The 27,956-nt window shown below is 36.0% G+C and overlaps 1 protein-coding gene across 3 annotated transcripts; it reads left to right on the forward strand.

Annotated features, from left to right (window-relative positions):
• Positions 1-45: 45 nt before the first annotated feature.
• Positions 46-27,956, forward strand: LOC108501596 (tetratricopeptide repeat protein 39B-like). 3 transcript variants are annotated; one of them, XM_017823656.1, is made up of 18 exons: positions 46-67; positions 2,966-3,070; positions 5,414-5,545; positions 7,004-7,080; positions 8,166-8,233; positions 10,220-10,284; positions 10,449-10,554; positions 11,906-11,971; positions 13,564-13,672; positions 14,548-14,615; positions 14,703-14,762; positions 15,069-15,230; positions 16,302-16,393; positions 16,685-16,805; positions 18,291-18,402; positions 21,637-21,754; positions 24,959-25,075; positions 26,159-27,956. In XM_017823656.1, exons 2-18 carry the CDS (start codon positions 2,976-2,978, stop codon positions 26,253-26,255), a joined length of 1,665 nt encoding a protein of 554 aa, XP_017679145.1. In that variant the 5' UTR covers positions 46-67; positions 2,966-2,975; the 3' UTR covers positions 26,256-27,956. The 3 variants fall into 3 exon arrangements, with proteins under 3 accessions (XP_017679145.1, XP_017679147.1, XP_017679146.1); XM_017823658.1 differs by having other exon boundaries at positions 24,959-25,079; positions 26,159-26,251; XM_017823657.1 differs by lacking the exon at positions 46-67 and adding an exon at positions 2,052-2,069.

Consider the following 27,956-nt stretch of genomic DNA (forward strand, 5'->3'; position numbering starts at 1 on the left):
GGAATACTTCTTTGGTCACTTTTCTAGTTCCTTTCTGGTTACAAGCTGGTCTCCAGGAAGGCCTAGGGTGAAAACTATCACAACAACATATCAGTATTTTAATTTCACTTCTCAAAAATCTATGAAGACAAATGTAAATATTCTTTACTTTCCAAAGAGGGGAGAAATCTACATTTTGTGTAGAGAGAAAAGACAATCTTTTGTATGTGTTTGTTTTTATTTTAAAGGACAAAATCCCTGCCATTTTGCTAAGAAAACAATTAAGTTGAGATCGTAGAAGACATATAGTTTAAACTGGTTTTGTCTTTAAATATTTTCTCTAAGACTTAAATAAATTATGTTCAGATCTAAGCATAGATTAAAAAAGGTCATTAGTTTGTAAGCAATTGTCCAAACTTTGCAGCAGAATCACATTCTTACACTGTGATACAACTAAAGAGAGTGATGGAAGTCTTCTAGCCTTATGCAGTTTTTAGAACACGTCTCTTCTCCACTCAGTCAGTTCAATCAGGAAGAGGCTTATTCTGCTTTATCCAAGGGAAACTGATAACCACATTTTGTGTCAATCAGTCCATTTTGAAAAGAAGCACAACTGGATGATTTACAAACAAGTCACTGCGTCTGAATGGAGCCTGAACAGTGAAGAACAGTTACCACAACAGATAAAGTTCTCACTGCAGAAATAATTGCTCCTATTTCTGTGCTGGCAGCTGTACTGGTATCTAACTGTCAGAAACTTTTGGTAGACTTCTAAAAAGTATCATTAGGGATAATTTTCTTCCTCTCTCTTTTTTTTTTTTTTTTTTTTTTTTTTTTTTTTTCATTTCAGTTTCCTTTTCCTTTTTTTGATTGTTTCTCCATTTCCATTTTTGCTTCTTCCAAATATCTCTTGAACCATATGTTCCTACGTTATAAGGAAGAGTAAAGCAGTCATGTTTTTCCTCCCTGGAGAACCCAAGGCTTGAGAGGGACCTTAACCACATTACTCTGGTACATATAAGGGAGCTACAAAGAGGGTGGAGGATCTCTACTCACAAAGAGACACATGGAGAAAACAAGGAGCAACACAAACAAGTAACCCTGGAGGGTTTCATGTCAACACAAGAAAGAAATTTTTTACAGTAAGAACAAGTATTTGCTAGAACAACTTCCCCAGGGATGTGGTAAGACTCCCCATTGCTGGAGGTTTTCAAGATGCATTGGACAGGGTTCTGGATAATCTAAAAAGGCTCCCTGCCTTTCCACCAAAAAATTGGACCACATGATCTTCTGAGGTCCCTTCCACCCTGAGTTGTTCTAAGGCCATATTTTTAAAGTAGAGGGTCATATTCATCACTCAGTTTTTCCAGGCTGTTTTCCAGTTCCATCAGTCCCTTGCCCTGCTCAGCATAGAGCTGTATTAACACTGTGTAGATGCAACAGAGTGGAGAGATGGGAACAACTACCTGTACCTGAATGTAGAAAAAGCCTCTAGAACCTCCTCTTTTGTTAAACCTGGGGATGCAACCACCACCTCAACAGTGCTCATCTTTCAGCATTGACTTGTCCTTCAACCTACAGTGAGTCATGTGCTGCTTTATGACTTAGATGTTCTTCCACAGGTTTTTGGTGTCTGTTGGTCAGGCTGCACTGGATTCAGTGTGAATTGACACAGCTATGGTCAGATTTACTGTCAATTCCCCAAATATGAGCACTGGGGAATTCCTGATATTTAATAGTTCAGAAGAAGTTTTGATATTTGTTGTTGGACATTGGCGTATGTGGTTCTATTTTTGTCTCCATATTCCTGCAGAAGGTCATGTCACTGCCTAAAGCCTCTGGATTTCAGAGCAGTAAAAATCTGGGTTGTTCATATCCTCCTCGTGATGACCAAATACAACTTCTCAGCATTTCTGCAGCTGCTGACACAGAGATTCAAGACAAAACCCTCTGTTGTCGTTGGAATACAAAAGAGGAAGTTTCTCCCTACTGGAAAGTCTCCTCTATTTACCCTGAAGGGCTCTTCCTCTTCTTTTCTCAGCAGCAACANGAGAGCAAGCTCTCTTATCTGTACCTTATTTATACCCCAGGTTACGTAAAGGAATAGCATGGAATACTTCCTGGGTCACCTTCCTAGTTCCTTCCTGGTTACAAGCTGGTCTCCAGGAAGGCCTAGGGTGAAAACTATCACACTCTTCTTAAATTCCTCCTTCTGAGTTTTTCTCTTCTGGTTAATTCTTAAATATTTATCTCATTGACAAGATCTGTTGCTTACCACTGCTTAACCTTACTTGGATAAAGCCCATTATCAAGTTTAAACCTGTTTTAAAGCTGTAGAGAGATTATCTTTTCCAGCTCCAGCTGTGCATATTGATGGCTGTGTAGCTTCTAGCTGTTAGTCAGTACCATGATTGTCCAGTTTGTCCCTAGGTCTGCCCATGGAGCAATTTGTGAACGCTTCTGAGTCTTTCACGCAAAACTGGCCAAAGAAGCAGTTTTGTTAAGATGACTTCCACTTAAGCAAGTGCAAGTGATTTTATTTGTAGTGAATTAGGAAGAACAAAGGCTTTTGGCATAGCTACAGACTTCTGACAGGACTATTTTTAGCATAGCTGTTTGCAGAGGGAGCATCTGTTTAATACTTTTTTGGATGAAAATATTTTGTCACCTCTTTGCGATTCATATATGAATACAGAGTCTAAACAGTGTATTGATGGGGAGAATTGAGAGCTTGGGCACAGTGATAAGTTTTGAGAATTGGTCTAGTAAGAAAAGAAGAGCTAAGCCATAATCATCACTTAAATAAGTAAAGGGGGCACACTTGTGTAACATGGATAAAGTGTTAAGCATATAAACTGTTTTTGAAAAGGTAGATTCTGAAAACAATAAAATTGCTATAAAAGACCTTAAATGTTATATAAGGAAAAGCTATGTTTTCATTTTGTGTTTATATGTACAGTTTGAGTAAACTAAGAATCTTTTTTAGGGCTTCCAAGATGGATCTCAAGTGTGCTCTGGAAGAATGTTCAATGGCACTGAACTTATTTCTAAACAATAAGTTCTCCGAAGCTCTGGAACTACTTCGTCCGTGGTGAGGTCCTGTTTTTTGCTGAATTTACTGTAAACAAATAGCGTAAAGTATGCTACCTAGTACCTGAAGATTATTTAAGGCCTCTGAAGATAGTGGTTTTCATTTATTCCCTTTTGTCCAAAAGCATTTATCCATATATTGGGGTTTTAGCAGTGTGCTTGTCTCTCTAAGGCCATCTCAAAACCTGTTGATGAACCACTGAATTGTTCTGTTAATCATTCGAACTGTCTTTCCTCATGTGAAGGGGGAAAGCAGGGAAGCAAGACCTTATCCGATGTATCTTTGATTAGAGAATTTGTACAGTGGAACTGCTTTTGACAAGAGGGAAAATCTGGAACAAAACTCCAGAATACTCTTTTTGTTGTTTTTTATATTACGTTTGAGTCACACATTTAAAGCGCATCTTTTGATCTTCTGACTAATTCTGCTTGTTTCCCTGTTGCCTTTCCTCCACTGAGAAGAAAAGCATGGCAGTGCAGATGTAAGGAATTAAAGAATACGAAGAGGTTCATAGAGCAAATCTAGCTTATCTGTGACTTTGTGGGGAGGCAGTCTGGGTGGCTGATCTTCAGGACTGGGATCTGAATCCCATTCACTATTCTTCTCTTACCTGTGTCTCAAAGATGCGTATGATGTTGAGGGATGTTTTGGCAAGAGGGATCTGTAGCCTATGTTAGTAGAGCGAGGTAAGGTTCTTGATCTGCAGTTTAGTGCTAGAAAGAATGGATTAAGAGTGATGGGTTGGTGTTATATGGATGAGTTCAAGAACACCATTAAATGAAACTTCAGAAGGATGACACAACTATCAAGCGTTTGCTTTTAGTAGTATGGAGAGCTCTCATACTTTAGTAGTATGGAGGGCTTTTAAAATTAGCTATATTTACTCTCCAGCTCTCTTCTCTGAGCATTGTATAGTGTTATTTGAAATAGAGAAATGCTTTGAGAAGGCCCACCTGCACTTGAGTGTATGCTAAAACTATTTTTAGGTAATATTGCAAAATAATAAGTTCTACCTGCAAGGATTGTGCATGAGTGTATTGCTAAATACACGCATACACATATTGCCAAAATGTTTTTTGTGCATATGATATATATTTCATTTTGCATTGTAAAACAAAAAAAACCCCTTATTTTGTCATGGTGTTTTTATGTACAGCAAATTGTTTGTTTGTAGTTGATGTTTGCTAATAAACTTTGAGCTTATTATATAGCACATTGCAAATGCTGACCTATTGCAAAAAACAAAAAAGTTGCCTATTAAAAAAAATAGCCTGATTGTTTTATTGAAAAATAGCCTTTTATTGAAAGTTAAACTTAAGTCCTTAAATAATGTAAAAATTTTAGGATAAGTTTTGATAGATTTGAGAAATAAAGACTTAGCCCAAAGGTCATCTTTCTTGACTCTGCTTAGGATTTCTGTCTTCAAAACTACATTTGGTAGTTGGCTCCTTGATTTAAAAGGAAGAAAAAATGTTAGGGAAACTAGAGATCATCCAACAAAGAACTAGAAGCCTATCTAGAAGGCTAGAACGAACGATTTATTCAGAAGGGTTTGTTTTAGTTTGACAGAAAGGAGACTTGGGCATTAATCCAGTAGTGGTCTGAATCTGTTGAAGGGAAGTTACAAAGACAGAGGCACCATTCTCCATAGTATCAGGTGGTAAAACAAGAGTCAGTCACCACAAGTTGAGACTGAGGAGGTTCAAACTGGTCACTGGCTAGTACAGTACCGGAGAGGCTGCCAAAGGAGTATGCAGTCTTCATTTACTTGAGGTTCTTGAAACTTGGTTAGGTTAGCCTGACATGATGTTAGCAATAGTGCTGTTTGTTGCACTTAGTATGTTTGAGTCTGTAGGCACTTTCCAACAATTTTTTTGTAATGGTATAATTTATGTTGTGAAAGCCAGACTAGTTCAGTGTAGTCTTTTATGTAGAACTGAGCATTTGTGTACTGACATTTCTATGACACAAATACAGATTTTTGTCTTTGGATCACATAGTAATGTTAGAAGGAGGTTCTTACTTACGTCGAGTGAAAGCATACAAATGAGTATTTATGTCAAGGCTTAGTTAACTAAATTAAAAAGATATACCAGCAGACTATAAATGGTATTTAATTAGGTGCAAATGTTTGTGTAACTCAAGTGGAACTTCTTGTGACGGCAGACTTGTAGCACCCAATGGAAAATGATACTTGCTTTCTTACTAGTTTATGTTCTCATGTCTATTACTTCCCTGCTTCATTCTTCTGTCTTTTCAAAATTAACGCAAGTGTCTCTGCATTTAGTTTTGTATTGTAATGTAAAGTGTTGCTTAAATGCACAAGATTTATGTTTTCCCTAGGTCCAAAGATAGCATGTACCATGCACTTGGATACAGCACTATTTTAGTTATGCAAGCTGCTATGACCTTTGAACAGCAGGATATACAAATGGGAATTTCTACAATGAAGGAGGCTTTGCAAACCTGCCAAAGGTATGCCCAAGCACTGAACATTTATGAGATACTTAATCCACTAAGTGTTCTTTGTAAGGTACCCCAGCTCTCTCTATGCTTTTAAAACTGATTCCTATCAGTATGATAGTGGCCTAAATTTGTAAATGTGGAGTAAGTCCTACTACACAATTATTACTGGTGAGAATATTTTTCCACAGAGTATCGTGGAAACAACAGACTTGTTGTGGCTGGATATTAATAGCTGCTAAAGTTAAATGGTTGGTTGACTTTGTAGACCTACCCGTAAGCAGACATTACATGGCTTGTAAAAGCTGAAGTGTTTAACAAGGCTCTGACAAAAATAGAAATTAATTCTACTGTACTGGTTCTTCATCATATTGGTTAGGCCATAATTTATCAAAAGTGGTCTCCAAGGATATGACTGCCACATGTCAGTTTAGATGTTTAACATCATCATCTTAGCAATGACAAAAAAAGAAAAGGAAATGGGATGAAATTATCAGATACTATCTGAAGAAAATAAAAGTTTCTGCATCTTTTTCAGATGTGCTATCAATTTGCAGTTTCATCTGAATTGGTTGTTTAGTATGTCTGAAGATTAGATGCTCCTGTAGTTTAGACAGCTTCCTACGGGATTTCATCTCTGCAGGATATGAACGCTAATGCATAAGTACTCTGGTCTAGTCTGTCGCAAAACTCATAAAAATGCAAGACAAAGGCAATCAAACATTCACATGTGAAGAATTGCCAGAACTACATGTTCCCTGACTCTTTTCTTGTATTTATTATGTTAACCTGTAGTGTCATAATCTTGTTGTCAGGATCTTGCGCTTGTCAATGTGCAGAATAGTGTAAACAAATGATAAGCTAATGCTTAGTGTTTATAATCAGTGACTCCCTGGCTTACAAAATGCACTCCTTTTCTGAATGTAGAATTGTTTCTTTAGCTTCTTCATAAAGCTGAGTTGTCTGTAAATAGTTAACAAACTAATTTTTGGAATTATAATGTACAGTTGAGGTCCTTTGGAAGTAAAATATGTGATTGTTTTGGTATTTTATCTGGCATAAACCACCATTAAATACTGTAGCATTTATGTTGAAAAAAGAGCACCATTTGATGTTTTTTATTCCAATTCTGTGTGCAAGTTTAAGAAACAGAAAAAAGCAATTTGTGAAACTTAGAAGTCCTGTTCAGGTGTCTTGCTCAGGATCAGAGACACTTCTGCAGCTGGTGGGTGGAAGTGAGGTTGAAGCTATTATACACTTAAAGTAGGTTAATTGATGCTGTGAGCATGCATTTAAGGTTGGATGGGCTTATGAGCCTAGAAGCATAAAAGTGTTTAGACTTCTCAAAGAATTGAAACTGTTGGTAATTTCTATTAATTTTAGTTGGAAATGGTTAAGAATTCCAATAATTAAGGTCAGTTTTGTGTTGAAATATGTGGGTTTCTTTTCTTCCATGCACAAATGATTTAGATTCAGGAAAAGAAGCACAGTGGTGGAATCTTTGTCCAATCTAGTTTTGAAACAGTCAGTGGATCAGTTGAGTGAAGGTAAGTGGTTTATAACACAGTTAAAATTAAAAAGGGAAAAGCTCAAAACTACCTTACCAATGCGTGACTCTGTAACTTGACCAGTGTCTTACAGTAACAAATAAACGTACAAACCACCTATGTGGTCATCTTAAATTTGAACATAAAGCTTCTCAAAGTGGGGAATTCAGCCTAATTTTTTTTTTTGCTCTGAGCATGCATGAATCAAGGAAGGAATGCCTTTCACAACACATTATAGGACAGCTCCCAAAAGTTTAAGAATCATTGATGCAGTGGAATACGTCCTTATCATTAGTTGCATTGGAATCTGAATATATTAACAAGTTTTGTGCTTGTCTGTTTTGCCTTAAGGTGTTTTGGGAAATGGTATCAGTACATTGTTCATGGCTCTGAAAATGCTGATCTCCTATTTCTGATTCAGGCAGAATCAAGTATGCATTTTTTTCTAACCTGGCACAAGAATCCTCTTTAATACTTGGACACATCAAACTCACCACGTATGCACTGTACATACAGCAGCCTTGTGCATGTGGCTGGTCTTGCAGCATGGGTGCAGAGTAACTCGTGTCATGTGTGTTAAATCAAGTGTACTTTAGTGCTGCATGAAGACAGAAAGTCTGCCTGGGGCTTTCAGTTTGTTGAGCATGACTTGGTGAAAACCTGTTCATAATGTCTTACTAGATGTATGAAAAGTCTGAACCTCAGTGAGGGTTACCATTATCCTGAAAAAGTTTCTTCTAAGACGTGGAAGGAGGGTTGGAAGACTTAGTTGCTGTAGGCTGTTAAGCTTAGGATCAATGAAAAGTACAGGAGACAATCTACCGGAATGACAAGTAGCTTTTCCCATAGACCAAAGTCAGCTCTGTCAAGTTCAAAGTTTTTGTCTGAGAAGAAGGGAAATAGAAGACTTTTGTTGGGGTTTGTGTATTACAGCTACTCTTCAGCAGTTATCGAAATGGCAACAGCAGAATCTTGCCTTTTTTTTTTTCCTTGTCTTGGCAGCATTTTATTTGTTCCATTGACCCCAAGAAGAAAATGCTGACAGTAATTTTGCTGATACTAAATAACTTTTCTTTCTTATATAGAGGAAATGCATGCCGAAATCTGCTATGCTGAATGCTTATTACAGAAAGCAGCTCTCACCTTTGTACAGGTAAAGTCAATTTTTGATTTTGTGTCTCTGTGTAGCAGTGTACTGGAGAGAGATTAGTATTTGTATAATGTCATTCCAACACTAGATATGGTATTTAAAAACCAAACCTTTTGCTAGTCAATGTTATTTCATGGCAGTGATTGAAAGTATGGTAAATGCTGTGCTACTCAGCAAAGCCCTCTCTTTGTTTATACAAATAACCAAAGGTGTTATTAATATCCAGGTACCAAGGTATCACCGAGGTATATTGTAGTGTTTATACAGGTGTTATGTTTAAATGACTTGCATCACACTGTACAGTGTCCAGTGCTTCTGTAAAAATATGTTCAAGTATGAGGAAGAGTCTTGTTTGAAAGTGCAAGTCTTTTCTTTGCACAAAAGGATAGAATGTTTCCCAACTAACAAAACTTTAGCTGATGCACACTTGTCATTTCCAATTCAGTCTTGCTCTCTATGCACTTTTGACATGGTGTCAGGAATAATATGGTAAGGAATGATTATAAAATGAGCATACTTTAGCATTGCTGAGCTAACAGTTCAGTCCACAGAAAGATCTGGTCTTTAATACAATCTAGTGTTACTGGTTTAGATTGTGTTTAAGGGACTTCATGCTACAGTGTTTTCAAATTTGATTTGAAATTTGATGGCTGAAAACAGGAGTTATTAATCAGAGGTTTTTTACATATGTGAGTGTTTTACAAATTTATTGAATATATTTTAGATAATCCGATATAAATTATGCGAAAGGAGCAAGGCACTAAGATCAGATAAGTTCATTAGGCAGATATTTATAAACCGCTTAATACAGTACTTTGGCCAGAAGTGTCAGGAAATAGTATTAATGGAATGCCTATAACTGGCTTTCTCCTGGCTTCCTGGCTTTCTCCTTTACCAACCAGATGGAAGCAACCCTTTTTATTTTTATTGTGTGGGTGAGGGTTTTTTAAGCACGAAAGGAATTTTCAAACAGTTGTTGAAGTAGATGACTTTAGGAATGTATAAAATAAATTCTAAAAACCCTTAGATATGTATTTTCTCTAAAGCAGCAGCTCTCTATTGCTGCTAACTATAGTACCGCACTCTGCTGATTGTAGTCCTGCCCCATATGTTTCATCCTTGGCTGACCTTGATTCCACTGAGAACAATGATGAGAACAAAACTGTAACCACTCAGAAAGGCAGAACTAAAATGCTTGTACTAAAATACTTGCATTTGAGTGTTTAGACTTGCAGACAAAACAGATGAGGTCTTTTGAAATGGTGACCCTTTTATGGAAGCCAGAATTTCCTTTGGTTGATGGTTCTAAGCCTTTTTTCTTTTTTAGTGCTTTTTCATTTTCCATATCATATATGCTGTCCCTGAGTATTTAAATATGCATTTCTGAAATGCCTGCACATGTTCCCTTTCTGTGTGAATTCTAAGAGAAAAAATTACATCTTGTTGAACTGTTAGCTGTCTTGCTTTTCAGGTGTTGAGTTTTGATGGCTATTACATTGTGGCTTTGTTTTGCTTCTTCTAGAGATTAGTAAACATATATACTGGATAGTACATGTGGTTTATGTTGATCAGCAATGGGACTTCATCTGTTCAGGGGATTCTTCGGTTTGTCTTTTTCCAGGTTCTGTGTGGGCTTGCTTGTGTGTGTGAGAGAATTGCTAATTCGAAATTTTGTAAAAAGTTCCTACAGCACCATCTGGTGGAAAGCTTTCTCTATATGCATTGGAAATTCTGTTAAAAGTAACTCTTTGACTCTTTTTCACCTCCCTCTTAAGTTTTAAAAGTTGTAACATGCGCCAGAGAAGTGTTTCCCTGACAACTTAAAGCAAGTGTTAACATTGGTCTTAGAAAAGAGTCTAGTAACTAAAAAGCATTTTTAATGTTTCCAATGACTATTAAGATACAAATAAAAGATGGAAGATTTTTATGTATGTGTTATGTGTGATTGCTGAATGCACTATTTTGTACAATTAAATTTTTTTCTTCCAGGATGAAAATATGATCAACTTTATCAAAGGTGGACTCAAAATTAGGACAAGTTACCAAATATACAAGTAAGCCATTAGAAAACACTTAGTTTCAACGCTGATATAAGCAGTTGGAGTGTCATTAATGCCCCCAAAATAAAACAAAATATTTTTATAGCAATTATATTGATTATATTCCATATAATTTCTAAGTCATGTTTCCCCTTTCCTTTTTTTTCCTGCATCAAAAGAGAATGTCATCAGGTGCTACAGATGACTCAGGGGAACAAAAGCAGAAATGAAACTTATTACCAGTTTGAAGGAGGAGTAAAACTTGGAATTGGAGCATTCAACTTGGTATGACTTTCTCACACTACGGAAAGGCTGTTGGGATAATTCTGTAGGAGTCTCTTTCTTTGCATATGCAGTACTTTAACTCTGTTTTAACATTTGCCCATTTGTAAAATGGAGATGCAAGCCTTGGAGGTTTTATGCAATAGGAAAATAGCAGAGACTTCTGGCATGCATGCTCTCTAGGATGTTTCTACTAGTTTCTTCTGAACTGTGTTTCATTCTCTTGAAGTAACTAATATATGTATTTCTGAAGTAGAAGTGCTGCTACATAAGTCTACTTGTCTATAGCAGTAATTTTTAAGATGCTTATGCTGTTGGTTACAGGATACCTGGAATGACTGTTTATATATAACTCCCCCATATATACCATTATTTTGCTTCAGTGGTACTGTAGATTTGCATACATAATTACACTTAGAAGAATGAACAGTAGTTTACTGAGTTTATGCAAAAGAAGACTGTGAAGACTGTGTTTTCCTCACAATTTATTATGATTACCCTTTCACATCCATCATGGCAATGGTGAGAGTTGATTTCTGCTGGTATGTTCATCTCTGTATCATTCTGAACTGGAGCTGGCCAATTTTCAGTATGGTCAGAAGAACTCAGGTCTATCTGCACCAGCCTTTAAAATTCAAGCAACTGGTAGATGTCTGTTCATAAATGTTCTGACCTTTCCCATTGTTCGCGTAGTCTCCTCAGTAGAAAGCTTAACAGGAGTCTCTGCTTGGCAGAATGTATTAGGGTGAATGGAGCTTTTAAAGTGGTATCTCCAAGTAGACCTTCTTGGAATGCTCATTGAAAATGTGGTTATGATCTTTTTTCTGTTGTGTAGGATGTAGAGAATGCATATTCTCTGAACAGGGGAACAAAAATGCATATGATAGAGGATTAAGGATGATAACAATAGGTAGTATTTCTAAAACAGTTATGCTTACTGGTCTGCTAATTCAGTGCTCCCATGGTAGAAGCAAGTAGGACTTCCCTGATACCATTTTATTGGAAGTAAAGGAAGATGACAATTGTAGGTTGTAAGTACTACCAAAATAGATAATACTTTCATTCTGAGTGACACACAATTTTCAAACAATTCTGATCAGCTGAAGACAGAAAACTCTGTCATTATCTGAACAAACACAGCTGGTCTCTGTTCTGCTTTTTTCATGCTGGATGTTCATCTAAACTCTGAGCATGCGTGTCCCCTTTCAAATTCTTTTGTGTTTTACTTTTTTTTCTCATATGTAATAGCATGTAACATAGTAGCTGACCTTTTTGGTTCAAGTTTATAATGATTTTAACTTTTTTTGAAATGTATATGGTTTTATTTATCTTTTTTTTTTCTAATTTATTTCAGATGCTGTCACTTCTACCAGGAAGGATCCTTCGACTTTTAGAATTTATTGGATTTTCTGGCAATAGGGTATTTGATCTGATACTTGCCTTTTCAAATTAACCTTTTCTGAGATAAAGACTGGATGGATTTAATGTCATGTATTTCACAGTAAAAGTATCATGATCACTATTGCTTATCAGTCTTTTAGTGTTGTTAAAAAGACAAATGGACTAGATATTAAGAGGCATAAAAGCACATATGGTGATACCTGGCTCTTTAACAACCATGGGAAATGACCAGTCTGCTTCAGAGAGGATTTTTCAGATTGCAATTTTCTTTCCTTTTACTGATCCTTAAGTAGAGGACATCAGCCTTCTTTTCTAGTTGATTCAGTCAGAAATTAATGTTCCTCATACCAGTAACTGAGGGAAGAATCACAGTTCTACATTTTTCCATCCAAAATCCCAGCCCATTCCTTTGGAAAAAAAATTTTCTTAATATCATATGCCACCCTGAAGTCTAGGTACATCTTTTTCTCATGGATGAGCAAAGTATTTGTAACCATAGCCTTGTTTTCTAAACCTAGCCTTGTTTTGTACAGCTCTTTAAAACTCTTTTTGGTGCCCATAAGAAATTAAAAAAAAAAAAAGTAAAAGAACCCTATCAAAACAACCCATAGAATTATACATAACTAAACTTCAAGTTATTAATGCTACAGAGCCACCATATGGTCTTATTCTGTTAGCTTGTCCACAACATGGCTCTCCTTTTGTAAAATTAGACTTCTGTAGAGACCTGTTCATTTCTTCCTCTGAAAGACCTGGTTCATGCTGAAGCTCTTCCATAACATGTTTGCCCTAACTGAAAAGGCAGTAAAAGCTGAAAGGAAAAGAACAAACAAATTTGGAATATCACCACATTTTTTTGTGTAGTACTTGAATTCTCCTTTAACTCATCAAGCTGCTATGCAATAGAACTGATATGTTAATATTTGTTTTGAGGCAAAATTTTTAAATTCTGATAAGTTTCTGAAGAGTTGCTTGCTCTTGAGCAGGGGAACTCTGAGCTTGTCTCTACACCCCCCAAGCAGTGAAGCTGTCGTGTAATTGGCCTAAACTGGAAAGCAGTGGAACAGGTTTCATGTGTTACTGCTGATTAAGTCTCCATGAATCTGGATCTCTGTTTAGACACTGATGTATCAGCAGAGCTAGTATTTTGATCATAACCTCAAAATAGTGGCTGACTTGGTGGAAGAAAATGGAAGATAACCAGGGTTCTCTGTGAAGGAAGACTCACACCAACAAGTTGCATTAGAACAGTTGGGAGAGGTTCTCACTGAACATAGACTTAATGTTGTTCTGACAGGATCATAGCCAGAAAATAATGGGGAAGGGATGTAGACCTGTGTGTCTGCATGATTCATGTGGTGTTCTCATTTCACCATAGCACTGAAGTGCATGGGTAATTTTATTCAGAATTAGATTAGTCTTCTCCTTCCTGAGTGCTGTTAGCTGTGACAGAATTGTTTTGGTAGTGGGTTGTGTTGGATTTGCAATGATAAAATGCTGAATTATGAATACTTATATATGAAAGGAAAGCTGGATTTTGGTTATCCAGAAACAAAGTAGTAATTCTGTATACTGATAGTTAATTCTGCATGTGTTTGTGATATTTCTTAGGAGTTGGGCCTCTGCCAACTACGGGAAGGCGCATCTGGCAGCAGTTTGAGGGCCATTCTGTGTACTTTCACCCTGTTGGTTTATCATACTTACGTCTCCTTAATCCTTGGTGAGACCCACTGTGTAGCTTTTCAGTCATGCTACACCTTGTAATAGATATTGTGATTTAATTTTAGAACTGAATTTCAAAATTGTGGAGATTGATATGTATTTAATTATGATCTGAAATTAATATCCTTGACAAAGCTATGTCTGCAGAAACAGTGCAGATAGATAACATTATACCAACATCTTGCTCCATTTGCAGGGCTGTCTCAACATGTGACAGCAAAATATTGCAAAACAGTTTTAAGCTAAGAGAAGTCATTATGCATAAATTAACATCAGATATTGTGAAAACTATGTCCAGAAAAAAAGCCTCTACACCCAAACAATTTACTTGGAAGTACATACATGTAGAGAAGTAATTGCTTTTGCCACATAGAGCTAAAAGTCATAATTAATTCTATGTGCTTTTTTGCCATATATTTTCATGTTCTTTCATTTTTAAGTATTTTAGTCCTTGTCCCTCAGGCTCATCAGGAAATTAAGGAGAACTTCATTTCTTTCCGTATCACTTGTACTTCATTACTGAGCTCAAAATTAGGAAAAGAGGCACCTGAGGAGTGTTTTCCTGGCTTGCTAAAGCAATTACAGGGATTTAAAAATATAACTAGAATCTATAATGGAACAGTTTAAAGAATATTCCTATAATTCTAGTCTGTTTCTACTTACAGACACTTAGTATCTTAAAAGCACTTAGTACCTTTGGGACAAGAATTTAGTTTTATAGAAACACAGTATGATGAAATAATTCTGCTTTTTCATAAAAGCAGTAATCCATTGATCTATTGCAGTCATAATATAATTTGGAAAAAAATCTTATTCTATGAACTTGGATTTTTTAAGTGCATTGAGTGAGGTTGGTTTTTTTGTGTTTTCTAGGTACAGGAGAAGCCAATCTTCAGGAAGCAGAAAGTCTTCTTGAACCCTACCTCCAGAAATTTCCAAATGTGTGTATTTTCAATAAATTTTATAAGAGCAATGTAATTCCCTAAGCTTGAAATCCTAACTGGTTATTTTTTTCATCTCCTTTGAAGGGTTCCATTATTCTGTTTTATGCTGCTAGAATAGATATACTGAAAGGAAATTTTGAAAAGGTAAATAAATTTTTTCTTTTTAAGGTTTTTGTTTGTTTAGTGTTCAGACTGAGGAGGAAAATTAACTAATTCATCTAAGTAGCTTCTTTTAGTTGGACTGATAATTATACTCAGTTCGTGTTCGCTGTCAATGTTGATTCCAGCCCTCTCTCTGTAAGTGAGACTGAAAGGGAGGTTTATCTCATTTTACTATCAGGTGTTCTCCACTTGAGTGTTAACTAAGAATTTGCCCTGTGATTAGACATGGCTTTCCCATGGAGCTGTAATTGAGCCAGTTTTCATCATTCTTACTTAACTACATTGTAGGCACAGTTAAGATTCCAAGACTGCATAGCAGCCCAGCAAGAGTGGAAACAGATTCATCATCTCTGCTACTGGGAACTGATGTGGTGCTACACCTTCCAGCAGGACTGGCTTCAAGCATATCGATATGCAGACCTGCTCAGCAGAGAGAGCAGGTGGTCTAAGGTAAATGGGCAGGTGGACATTGTTGTGATATACCAGTGGTCTCTCTACAGTTAAATTTACTTATCAGTTTGCAGAATAAGTGTAATTTTTGCCTTCTTGTAAAACTCATAAGTAAAGGCACAATGGAACCAAAATGGTAGATTTAACTGGGTGGTTAAGGAGGAATTTTTCTTTCACTTATTGAAGCACCAGAGCCATAAGCAGCAGTGTTTTGGCCTCTCCAGAAATGGAGGTGCTTACCAGAGCTGTGAAAAAGATGATGTATGGGACTTGAATCTCAAGTCAAGTTCTAACACTCACTAGTAAAACTTGGCTGAAGAAACTGCGTTTGTTGGTTAATTATAAACAAAGAGCACACCTACTCAGCAGATGCTTTGTGACATGAGTAAGCTGCTGGAGACAGGGTCTCTTGAGGAAGTTGAGGTATCAGCTTTTTATTTGTAAAAATGTTTCTCAAAGTATGAACCAAGCACTATGTGTCAATAATTCTTGATGAATTATTGTTGTCTGTTCCTATCTAGACTACAGTTTTATTAGGCTTAATGAAAAAGGGTGTACATCCAATTCGTGAGAAAAGAGGAAGAGAATAGTATGTTAAACAGGAAGTGCAAATGTCTTGGATAGAATTATGGATGTTTCTTTCTTTTTCTCTGGAAAACCCAGTTATTAAACTTTCCTTGAGTCAGTACTCAGATATTTTCTTTTGGATTTTTTCAGGCATGTCTCTACATGTAATAGATCATGTAGTAACAGTAATGAACTTTAGAATAGTTACATCATTTAACCTCATCTCTTTAACAGTGGTTTGCATAATAAATTCTCCTGTTCTTTTCAGGAGACACCTTCAACTTTCTGACTCACTAACTTAAAATATTAATAAATACATTGAAAATAAAATTATAGCGTAAATCTTGTGACAAAGGGAATGCTAGACTTTATAGTTCACCATGCCTGAGAATTACTGGAAACACTTTGCTGCAGCAATTGGGGTGAGAGATTCGAGTCCTTAGTGTACTGACTGAAAACAGTGGGTTAGATGTGATAATATGTTGCTATTTCTTTTTGAAATAGGCAATATATGTATTCCAGAAGGCAGCAATTCTATGTATGCTTCCAGAGGATGATTTGAAGAGGACTGGTGAGGACGTCGTGTCTTTATTCAGGTAAAAGTTTATAAAGCAACTAGATGTGCAGTCTTTTTCCCCCCACGTCTTTGTCTTGCATGACTTACTTCCTGCGTATAACCATAAACTTTTCAGTTTTTCTCTTTACTTTTAGCATCAGAATATTTAAAATGCTATTCAGCAAACACACGTTCTATAACTGTGGTCTGAGTGATGTGGAACAATTTAAGATGTTGGACTTCAGAGCAAACAGTAAATCTTACTAAATGAAATGAGATGAAATAGAAGTTGCTTTTTGTAATTTTTGTTTTCTGTTTTCCCTTCTTGTAGACAAGTGGATGGTCTAAAACAGAGAATTGCAGGAAAATCTATCCCAACTGAGAAGTTTGCAGTGAGGAAAGCTCGACGCTATGCAAGTGCTCAACCAGTGAAGCTGATATTACCTGCCTTGGTATTTGTTCTTGCTTTGTTTTCATCCTTTTCAAACAGAAAAGAAAACAGTATATTTCATTATACAGGGTATTATGTGTCTGCATTTTATAATTATTTTTTTAAAATAATGTGCGGCATTCATGCAATGGAATTTTTGTGAAATGTACTAGAGACTGGATCATGCTACAACTAATAGTAGTCCAAAACCAGAGCCAGTTTTTTCACATGGAAGTTCAGTCTTGCAGAGAATTGGTTGCTGTTGCCACATGAGGCCAGAAGTCATCTTTCAGTTAGAAACCTGTGTTCATGTTATTAAGTTGGCAGGATTTAAGTCCTTGTCTTCTAGACTCATTAGGAGGTTAAGGAGTACTTCAGTACTTTGTATTCTTCTGATGAAAATGAAGAGTGATGGTTGGTTTTTGGTTTTTTTATCTTATATTGAGTCTGAGTAAAATGTGCAGAAGTTAAAGAAACGTTACTAATGCTCTTCTAATTTTCCATATTTTCACTTCAGAGGCATTAGTGTTCTGTTCATATGTGCACAGCAATGATACTTTTCATATGTGTATACTAAAGTCTTTGTACATGCATAATTTACCAACAACTGTAGATGGAAAATATAATTTGATGAGATTCTTACATTAAAGCTCATTGATATAGAAAGAGGAGTCCAAAGAAAATTTATCTAACAGTTCTAAATTACATTCTATACTAAATTGCATGTCAAGGACTAAGTAATAAAGTTGTCCTGGGTTTGTACAGCACAGTTCTTGGCAGTTGTGAGTATACATATGTTTGGTCTTGCCATCAAATCCAATATCTTTTAATTTAAGAACTTTTTTCATTATGGGTTTGACAGAACTAAGCATAGTGTATGGTTTATTGCAGTAAGCATAAATTAGACAGGACTGCAGAACTGAAACAAATCCACCATGATGTAGTTGATGGTGTCAATAACGCTACTTCAGATTTTTATAGAGCCACCTTTTTTTGCTCTATGGAAGGTAACAGTCTACAGATTAGAGCATCTATATATATATATAAACACAGGAGTGTGTGTTCGGGTGCATGCATATAAATGTATACATGCACACACTGAAATGCATACCAAGTTTACCTATAACTACTTTCAGCTGTTTCTTTAGTTCCTATGGTAAAGGCCACGAATTAAACTTAAAATACACAATTTTACTGATGTGTTACTTGGGTGACAGTAATTTTTAAAGATCTGTGAAAATATGTGACGGTAGAATCCATTAGAAAGGTATCAAAACATTCAAAACTTAGAAACCCACGTTAACTTTGTCAACACACATTCAAAGTAATTTTTCCTCTCCTGTTTGTAGACCTTTTGTACTGTTTAAAACAATTTCTATAGGGTTTTTCTGTTCCAGAACAGTCTTATCAGAGGTTCTCTTTAGTTAAATATTTATGCAATTCCATGATTTGTCTTATGGTTTTTTTTGTTTGGTGGTTTTTTTTTTTTTTTTTTTTTTTTTGTCAGGAAATGATGTATGTCTGGAATGGATTTGCGATTGTGGGCAAAAGATCAGACCTTACTGAAAACTTACTGGTAACAATTGAAAAAGAAGAAACTGCTCTACAAAATGAAACTAGTAAGTGATCAGTTAAGGTGGAATTAATAATCCATAAGAAATGCTGACATTTTTCTGTGCTTCTGTATAATGATATTCTGTGAGGTAAGTGTTGACTTGGGCAATGTGCCATTAAGTCTGGAGCCATGTGAAAGTTAGGAGTGGTTCTTCAATATGTTCTTTATCTGGCTGCATTGATGCTGCAGAAGAATACAGAAAACTCATGAATGTGAGGTTATTGGTAACAGAACATGGGTGGTTCTTGCTAAGTTGTTCCAGTCTCTGAGTGTTCTTGGAGCATAGTCCACTAATTTCTTAAATGTCTGAAAAATACTTTTTCTAAGCCAATTTACACCACACTTAACTTTACTACAGAGGACACATACTGAGTAGAATATGACAAAGTATAAAAGATATGCTGAAGTGCTATGCATGAATGAGTTTGTTGGGGTTGTTTGGTTTGTTGTTTGGTTTTTTACTTTCTGGGAAAATAAAACATGATTGCTAATTGTAAAATAAAACATACTTAGCAATTAAAATTTGACCATAGTTTTTTACATCTTGATGTGTTTGAAGCATAGATGTTCAGGTTAACGTTTAGAGAATTAACCCATAGCTTATTTTTAAAAGAATTTAAATTCCATTATTTAAACAGGTTTAGTGCACAAGTACCTGGTTTTATCAGGTGGGTGCTGTCATCTGTCATGTGAACTTCTTGGTAGAATACTCCTTTGAGTTTTTCTAGAATGAATAAATGTTATCTTTTTAAATGATAACTCATTAATAATAATTTCTATTTAACCCAGATTTTAGTCACACTTATCAACAATTTAGCAAGTTACTTTTGCCACATGGTTAAAATATCAATTATGGTTCATAAAATATATCTAGGTATGATTTACGGTATAAACTGAGGTGATGCATAAAAAGTTATACAAGGACATACAAGAAATACATAGTGGTAAAGTCCTGATAGTATAATAAACCAAATGAGAGTAACTTGGAAGGCCATGATCGAATTGGGTCCCTTAACTTTTTTATGGTCTTTGCTTCTCTGCAGAATCAGTAGTGTCCCTCTTAAATCTCAAGTGGTTTGCCTTTTTTTTGCTGTTGTCATAGTGAAACAAAACTATAGTGATATGCAAGATATTTGCCAATAAAATAATGTTTCCATGAGTTCTGCATAGAGGCTTCTGACAGAACCTCTTGGGAATCCAGTGCTGTATCATACAGAGGCTTGTGCTATAAATACTAATCAGTTGTAATGGTAAAGTAAATGTCCTTTCAAATCCCTAAGTAGAGATGTACAAGGTACCAAAATAAAAGGACAAAAGTAAAACAATTGTTTTTCTTGTGGAAATACACTGTTTGCAAATAGGATGTAATCTGTAAGCATGTATAATTTCTGTGTCTTTTTTTAGTAATAACTTCAGCCAAATATAGTTCTGTTCTGGACTTTGCTTATGTGACCCTGATTTGCTTTTAAAGATACGGACTCAGACAAGATAAAGACTCTAATTACCAGAATTGCTGCTGAATTAAGACCCAAAGCAAAAGTGATTAAGGCTATTAGCAGAGCATGACAAGGTTACAATATTACTTTAAGGGACAGTTTTAAGTACTAGATAGTGTTGAAGGATTGCTAAAGTGTTGTAAAAAAGTTTGTTGATTATACACAAAGGTCATTTAGGGTTTGAGACTTCTTAGACAGGGCTGTTTTTACTTCATTTGCTTCGCATGAACAGTCACAGCAAGGATTCTCTCAAGGATTGCAAGTAATTTTATGTTGTATAGAGCTGAAAATAGAGATGGTAGAAGGAACAGATGAAAGATATTAGAGATGTAGTTTTTTCATTTTTTCCCCTCAGGATTTCTTGAAATCTTATTTTTCCATTGTTGTAATTTCCAATGTATAAAAAAGGAATATGTAACTCCAAGAAAAATTAAATAGTTTCTTGTTTAGTAATTTGGATAGTGATACTTCCTCTGGTGTAGAGGCGCGCAAGAAGATGGTTCTCCCAGGCTGATTGCTAGGTTGTCTGTACTAAATCTGTGCATTTATTGTCGTTTATTGTTATTGTTTTGGCATATTAGCTTTTATTCTTTTGGGAAATACCAGGGAGATAGTAGTTGTAGTTGTTAAAGACTGGCGAGCCTTTACTGACATGAGTGCATGCCCTCAGTAATTTCAATGAATAAGTCCTTCAGGAGACAGTCACATGAAGTCAGTACCTTAGCCTAGCAAAACAGGCTAGAGAGAATGGAAAGTACTTATCTGCTGTGCTTCTGCATGCCACTAAAAGCTCAGTGTGTGAGTTTCTATCTATTGAGACTTTCTAGGTTTAAACACAGACAGAAATAAGCCTGAATGTAGTGGTAAAGCACTTTGTTGAATCCTAAAATGTGTTAGTCTTGCATGTTTCAGAGCTGTTTACGTAGGATTTCTTTGGCAGACTATTAAGAAAAAAATTAACGTGACCTTAGGGAGCTGGTAATTAGTTGTAAAGAACATGATCTGAAGGGAGAATGTTTTGCTTCCTGAATTGTTAATGTATGTGCCGCCATCTGTCTATCCATATGTGTTTTCTTTCCTTTCTTTTCCCTCCTTGCACACAGCAAATGCTATAAACTAAGGGTACAAAAAAGGACCACACTTGTTAAGTAAATTTTGAATTGATTCAAAAACCTTCTTTCAACTGGTATTTTTAGTCTTATTGAAGGTAAAACTTCACTGAATTTTTCAAATGTTATTCATTATACTGAATCTTCTTAATCATTAGAGATGATGGAAGTACTATGGTTTCTTGAATTTGTACTGCAAAATAGTGCTTCTGAAAAGCTCTATAGGACAGAGTCATAGTGTGATTTTGTGCTTTTTCGTGTTACTGGTGCTACTGGAGGTCTGCAAGTGCTTTGTAACAGGGGAAGCTATTAAGATAATGTGGTGGTTCCTATCTCACTGTAGGTTTAGATATTACAAGTACAGAAATCTTTAATGCCAGTCTGTGCCTGTTTGTTGACTGTTTCAATTTCTTCTTATTCTTTGACTCTCTTTAAAGAGAAAGATGCAGATGTTTTGGGCACATCTTCTTTAGTAGACAATATTTTAAATTATGCATGAAGATTTTGTACATTTTGGGGTATAAAACATAAGAAACAACATCCTGAGTCTGAATACATATTCCCTACTGAAAATCTAATTTTCCTTTTCACAGTGTCTTATAATTGTTTGATATATCTTGCTTTTCCTGTTAGATCCCAATGAGTATTATGTGGATGATGTGTGCATGTTACAGCTACTGAAGGGCCTGTGCCTGAAACACTTGGGAAGACTCATGCAAGCTGAACTGTGTTTCAGTAAAGTAATTCAAAGGTAAAATAGTAACAGAAATATACTTTAAATCTTTATATTTTAAAGCTTTTGGTGAAATTTCTGATACTCTTAGAAACTGTCAAGTTAGAATTTTGAATAATTAAATTTCAGCATCCTTTTAAAGACCTGAAATTAAAATACCTCTGAAAGCATTCAGAGAACCACAAAACTTTGCTAGTATTTTTCTGTAGCAATGTAGCATTTATATAGCTTTATATATGTTGTTTTTTAGACCACATAAATCAAACTGTTGGGTAACACATGCAAATGTATTTGGAATTGTACTTGCAGAACTATCAGTAAGTCAAGATAATTCACTTAGGTTTCCTGGGGTTTTTCTCAGGATTTAGTAGTTAATGCTTCCCCGTGTGGATGAGAAGTTGTTGTTGCTACTTGTTTCAGCTGAAAACTTGATTTTCCTGTGTTACAGATTTATGAAATACTTTAGGTGTCAGATCCATGTCTCCTGTAATAACTTCTCATTGTAAAACATGAGTCATGTGCTGGTTGTAGTTGTAAACTTTTTATAGGTTTTAAAGTATTTGGGCTGAAAAAGCATTTTTACGTGAGCAATTTTTCTAACAAGTAATTTACAAAATTTAATACTTCAGGAGAATTTGTTATGTGTAATTGTCTTGTATGTTTTAATTTTCTTGCCATTTTGTTTTCTTTTGCCATTTTTAAGATCCTGTGTGAGTTTAGTCAAACACTTTGCAAATTACAAAGCAGTGGGTTTTGACTGATTGCAAGTTAAAGGAATGGTATTCCTGGAAAATCTTGTTCCAAAGGTAGTCAGCAATGTGCAGGCTTTTAGAGCTGAGATATTAAAAAAAAATTAAAGACAACAGTTCTTCATAAAGTGTTTGTTTTGCATGGGGAGGAGGAGAAGGTTTCTGGTAAATTAAATACATTTTGTTCAACTTTACTTTCTACATGTCTAGGGCTGCTACAGTGCTTTAAGACTATTTATCACATCAGCAGTCTCCCTGCTCAAAGACATGCTTTCTGTTCATCAAGACTTGTCTTGATGGATGAGGTGCCTCTGTAGAAGTGCTGCTGAAAATATCGAGAGCTTTCCCAGTACTTGTTAAGAACTTTTTTGTTCTGCAGTATTGGTTGATGCTGTTCTGTCCAGATAAGAATCAGATTTGCTTGTAAAAGGCACAGGAAAGGCCAAGATACATGATAATCTTCTTCACCTCATTCTCTAGTGGCAAGATCAGGAGTTTGAGATCCATGAAACCCATGGGGAAGTCTGGAACAAGGAAGAATTACCCTTGGTGGAGGAGGGTCAGGTTAGGAGAAGTGCGAACAGACTAGACATATGTATGTCCATGGCAACTGGATGTATCTAAGTATATAGGACATTGGCATATATCCATGAGTGCTGAGGGAGCTGGCCAGTGTCGTTGTGACACCATTATCTTTGGAAGGTCATGGCAATTAGGGGAAGCTCATGGAGACCAGAAGGAAACAAATGTCACCTCTATCTTCAAGAAGGGCAAGAAGAAGGATCTGGGAAACTTCAGGCCAATCAAATTCTCATCAGTCCCTGGGAAGGTGGAGTAGTCAGGATGGATTTATGAAAGGGAAATAATACCTAACCATCCTTATAGTCTTCCACAATAAGATGAATGACTCAGTAGATGGTGGGTGTTCTTTATCTTGGCTTTAGAAAGGTTTTTAAGAGTCTCCTACAATGTCATCACAAAGAAACTGATGGAAATATCAACTAGATAAGTGGATGATGAGGTGGGTTGAAATCTGACTGAACTGCTGGTTTTGAAGGGCTGTGATAAGCAGCATGAAGTCACCAGTGGAGCAATGCAGAGTTCAGTGCTGGGGCCAATAGTTTTTAGCATCATCATTAAGAAGCTGATGATGGAACAAAATGCAAGCTCAGCAAATGTGCTGTTGATACAAAGTGGGAGGAGTAATTGATAAGCCAGAAGGATATGCTGCCATTCAGAGCAACCTAGGCAGGTTGGAGGAATAGGCTACCAGTAATATCATGAAGTTCCACAATGGGAATCATTTCCAACCCCTGGGGAGCAATATCCCCATGCACCAGCACAGGCTGGGGGCTGACTGCTTGGAGAGCAGCTTGTCAGAAAATGACTCAGGGATCTGGGGTGTCATATTCCACCTGGAGCTGACCATGAGTCAGCAATGTACCTTTGCAATGTAGTGTCCTGAGTTGCATTAGGAAGACTGTCCTCAGGAGGTCACGGTGGTGATCCTCCTCCCATCTCAGCACTGGTGAACCCACATCTGGAGTACCATCTCGGGACTTGGACTTACTTATAAGAGAGGCATGTACACACTAGAACAAGTCTAACAATGACGATTAAAGGATTGAAGCATTTGTCTTATAAGAAGCTGAGAGAGCAGGGAGTGTTCAGCCTAGAGAAGAGAAGACCTAAAAAGAGTGCATAAGACTGAGGGAGAGAACTCTCTTCAGTGATGCCCAGTGATGGAACAAGAGATAATGAGCAGGAACTAAAATATAGGAAATACTGTTTAAACATAAGGGGGTGGGTTTTGGTTTGTTTGTTTGTTTGTTTTAGTTTACTGTCAAGTTGGTCAAACACTGGCACAGGTTGCGCAGACTCCAGACTGGAGTCTCCATCCTTGAATATATTTGAAAGTCCTGGACAGTTTGGTGCTGTTGGCATTACTTTGAGCAGGGGATTGGATTGGATGATCTTCAGAGATGCCTTCAGTAATTCTGAAAATTTCTTATATTGAAGAAAAGGTGAATTTCCTTACTTCTCTGCAATTTGTTCAGACAAGCTAGAGTAAAGCAGTCTTAATTCTGTGTGGAAATACAGTATTTGTATTATACTGCATAACCTAATGAATGTTTTTATCTCAGGGTAGGGCTTTGAATGGTTGGGAGTTTTTTTTAACTGTTATGTCGCACAATAGGATCCTAGTCTTCTGTTTGTTGTAGCTTGGGTAACATACAACAATACAAAAGTAAGGTAGAAAAGATAGATTTGTACTCCTAGAAGATCACGTTGGCAGTATTTTACATCAACTGTGTAGAAGTATAATTACTGTGTACAGAGCTAACCAGTAAAAAAGGTTCCAGAGAGTTTTCTCTGGCTACACGCTCTTAGAGGCAGTGATTGCATTTAGAAGTTAACTGGTTGCTTGAGACAAGGTTGTAAGTAACCATTTCTGTATTTTTCTGGTTTCTAGTGAGAAGCAAATAAAATACGATAGTTACTTGGTGCCGTTCACCCTATATGAATTAGGTCTTCTGTACAAACAACAGGATGAGAGAGAAAAGGCAATAAGATACATAGAAACTGCAAAGTAAGTGGATTTATTTTCTTTATTACCCTGTAAATTAAGAGTAGCTGAATATTTGTAGCAATGAAGGCGTGTGGTTTTTTTCTTCCTGACAGCTTCTTTACAAAATACAACTCATTATAAATCCATGTTCTTGGTTTGGAGAACTTGTCCAGTGTAGTTGAATTTTACATTTTCATAAAACTCTCTCCTTCAGACACAGTGTAGAGAGAATCAAAAAAGACATAGTATGAAGGGAAAATATTTCCTCTTCATTTGGGCTTCAGAGATGCTGAAGCTCCACTGCATGCATGGGATGGAGCTGGAGAGTCCAGAGAAAGGATCTGTACCACTCTGTCCCAGAGAGCAGCTGCAAAGCCTAAACCTGCTGCGCTAAAGGTGTTAGAGAAGTAGATTAAAAGCCAGTACACATCTGACCACACACCTTTTTGCTTTCACATCTTGTCACAGAAGAGCAGCTGAAGCTAAATTTACTGTAGGAGCAGCATGTTTTCATCGTCTGTAGGTTGTAGTGTGGGGTAGAATGTCCCTTGTGTGTACAGAGAAGTGTACCAATCATGCAACGGTGTTGTAAATGTGAGTTAGAAACAAAAGCATTTTTAGAAACATAGTTTTTTGTCCAGTGCAGTTTGTATTTGCTTTTGGGGTTTTTTTGGGGGGGAGGGTGTGGGATGGGAGGTACATTTACATAATGTGGTTTCTCTGCGTTTTATTACTCTGGCTGAGTTGTGTTTTGAGGCAGAACATACACTTTCAGTTAACAGCCTTACTTTTCTGTAGTATTTTGGCTTGTCTTTTTACAGCAAACTTCAGTAATTGGAAGGACTGTTAAAAGGATCAAAATAAGTGAAAGTGATGTAAGACATGGGTTCAGTTTATCAGGATGTTTAATTTTTTTACTGATATAAGGCTTATCTGCTCAATTTGTGGATGAAGCTTTCAATGTCTCTTAACTTGTATCTGTGTCAACCTCTGTTACCTCTTGAAGGAATGAAGGCTGTTAACTTCGCTACTTCCTTGCATGTGTGAAGCAGAAATAATCCAGTTTAAGCATCTTTTTGTTTAAATAACTTGTATGTTTTGCAGAAACAACTACAAAGAATACTCTATGGAGTCCAGGTTGCACTTCAGAATTCATGCGGCACTTGACAGCTTGAAGATGTCGCCTGCTTCAACACCTTGAATGAGGACGGATGCTTTTCATGCACACAATAAATAGCCTACACAATCTTTTTGCAATCTTTTTTTAATCATAGAAAAGAACATAATGATTGTTTTCTGTCATTTCTGATTTGATGTATATCATTCCCATAGACTTCTTTTTCTGTGTAGCACCTACACTGTATCTACTTGCTATTTTAAAGAAGACCTTATATTTTGTTTGATAAAAATAATTTAATATTTGACTTAAATGGGGGATATTTTAAAAAAAAAAAGATGGTGCAATAAAGTTTAATGCGAACACTATTTTTTTATATGAGAACAGATGCTGGTTATGCAGTGGAACTGGTAATAATTTAGCATTTTTTGAAAGTTTGATTTTCTGCAGTACACTTGAGACCTTTTTGCTTCTGGAATAAAAAAGCAGATAACCTTACCCACATTTGGCACAAGCTATTCTGAAATTTGTGTTCCAGAGGAAAAAATTTGTCATCTTTGACTTAATTTCGTTTTGGGAACAAAATGAACCTGTCTAAAGTGCAATATTTTTACATTGTCAGAGGATGCTAAGCAGGGCTACAGTTATAATGTCTTTGTAGGTCTATTTCACTCAAAATAAGTTCTTACAGGGGATATTTTCCAGTCATAGAAAAGCATGACTGTAAGTGACATTAAGAAATCGTTCTGTATCATTGCTTTGAAGCAGAATCAACAGTCTTGAGTTGTTCCTGACAGACTTGTTTGACTTGTTTAACAATTAAAAAAAAAAAAAAAAAAAGCTTGCACTGAGAACATTCATTTTGCAACTTACATAGGATGTTTTTCCCAGTGGGAAAAGACTGGGAAATTTTGCTTGGCGTCTACCCCAAATAATTCTTGGTACAACTGAAACTAGTTTTTTCCCATCTTTCCTGTCATAGACCTGGAGAAAGGATTCTTCTTTTCCTTTTTGAAGCAATCTTTTAATATATGAAGACTAGCACCCTTTTTAGTATTCTCTGTTCTTGGATACCAACCAAAAAAAAATAAAATTGAGGAACATATATATTTTCCTAATTATGGGAATACTCATATTAATGGAATTTGATTGTACATCAAAAAGGGAATCCACTTTTAAAATTGCAGTTAAGAAAATGCATATATTCTAATCTAATTTCTACCAAAAATATGTAGTAAAATCGAGATATTTATAAGAGCATACATTTCTCTTTTCATTGTAATATGGGAATAGCAGTATCAAATTAAATTTCTGATTTCTTTAGATATGCAGATTCTATCTGTCTGTTTTTAAAAATAAGAATATATTTGATTTTAATTTAAGTGTACACCCAGTAACTGTTCTTTCACTAGTTACTGCAAAATTTGTCCATTTCCATATTTTATCAATGCCAGTATATTTACTTCTGCATGTAAATTCATAGTAACTGTGCTCATGTATGTGATTCACTGCCCTAAACTTGCATCTAAGAAAAAATGGGACAAAAGGAATAGGTGAAAAGTATATCTTTAGTAAATGAGTAAATGAAGTTCCTAATTAAACAGTCAATGTAATGTAAATGCAATCATTATTCTTCTCAAGTGACTGAGAGCACAGCTTTCTTCTATGACTTTATAAATAACTGGGTCATTTAATTGCTTATAATTCTGTAATACAGCGGCATACTTACAGGTCAAGTAAGGGTTTAAAAATATTAGCTAAATAAACATAATGGATCTTTCAAAG

The sequence above is a fragment of the Lepidothrix coronata genome, unplaced genomic scaffold (genome assembly GCF_001604755.1).
Source record: "Lepidothrix coronata isolate B3197 unplaced genomic scaffold, Lepidothrix_coronata-1.0 Scaffold104, whole genome shotgun sequence".
Classification (NCBI taxonomy): domain Eukaryota; kingdom Metazoa; phylum Chordata; class Aves; order Passeriformes; family Pipridae; genus Lepidothrix; species Lepidothrix coronata.

What these genes read in the sequence shown, in the direction of transcription:
- LOC108501596 (XM_017823656.1), top strand. Translation starts at nt 2,976, where the DNA reads ATGGATCTCAAGTGTGCTCTGGAAGAATGTTCAATGGCACTGAACTTA. An exon ending in TTACGTCTCCTTAATCCTTG is followed by an intron (nt 13,673 to 14,547) that starts GTGAGACCCACT and finishes TGTGTTTTCTAG; the next exon opens with GTACAGGAGAAGCCAATCTT. An exon ending in AGATACATAGAAACTGCAAA is followed by an intron (nt 25,076 to 26,158) that starts GTAAGTGGATTT and finishes TATGTTTTGCAG; the next exon opens with AAACAACTACAAAGAATACT.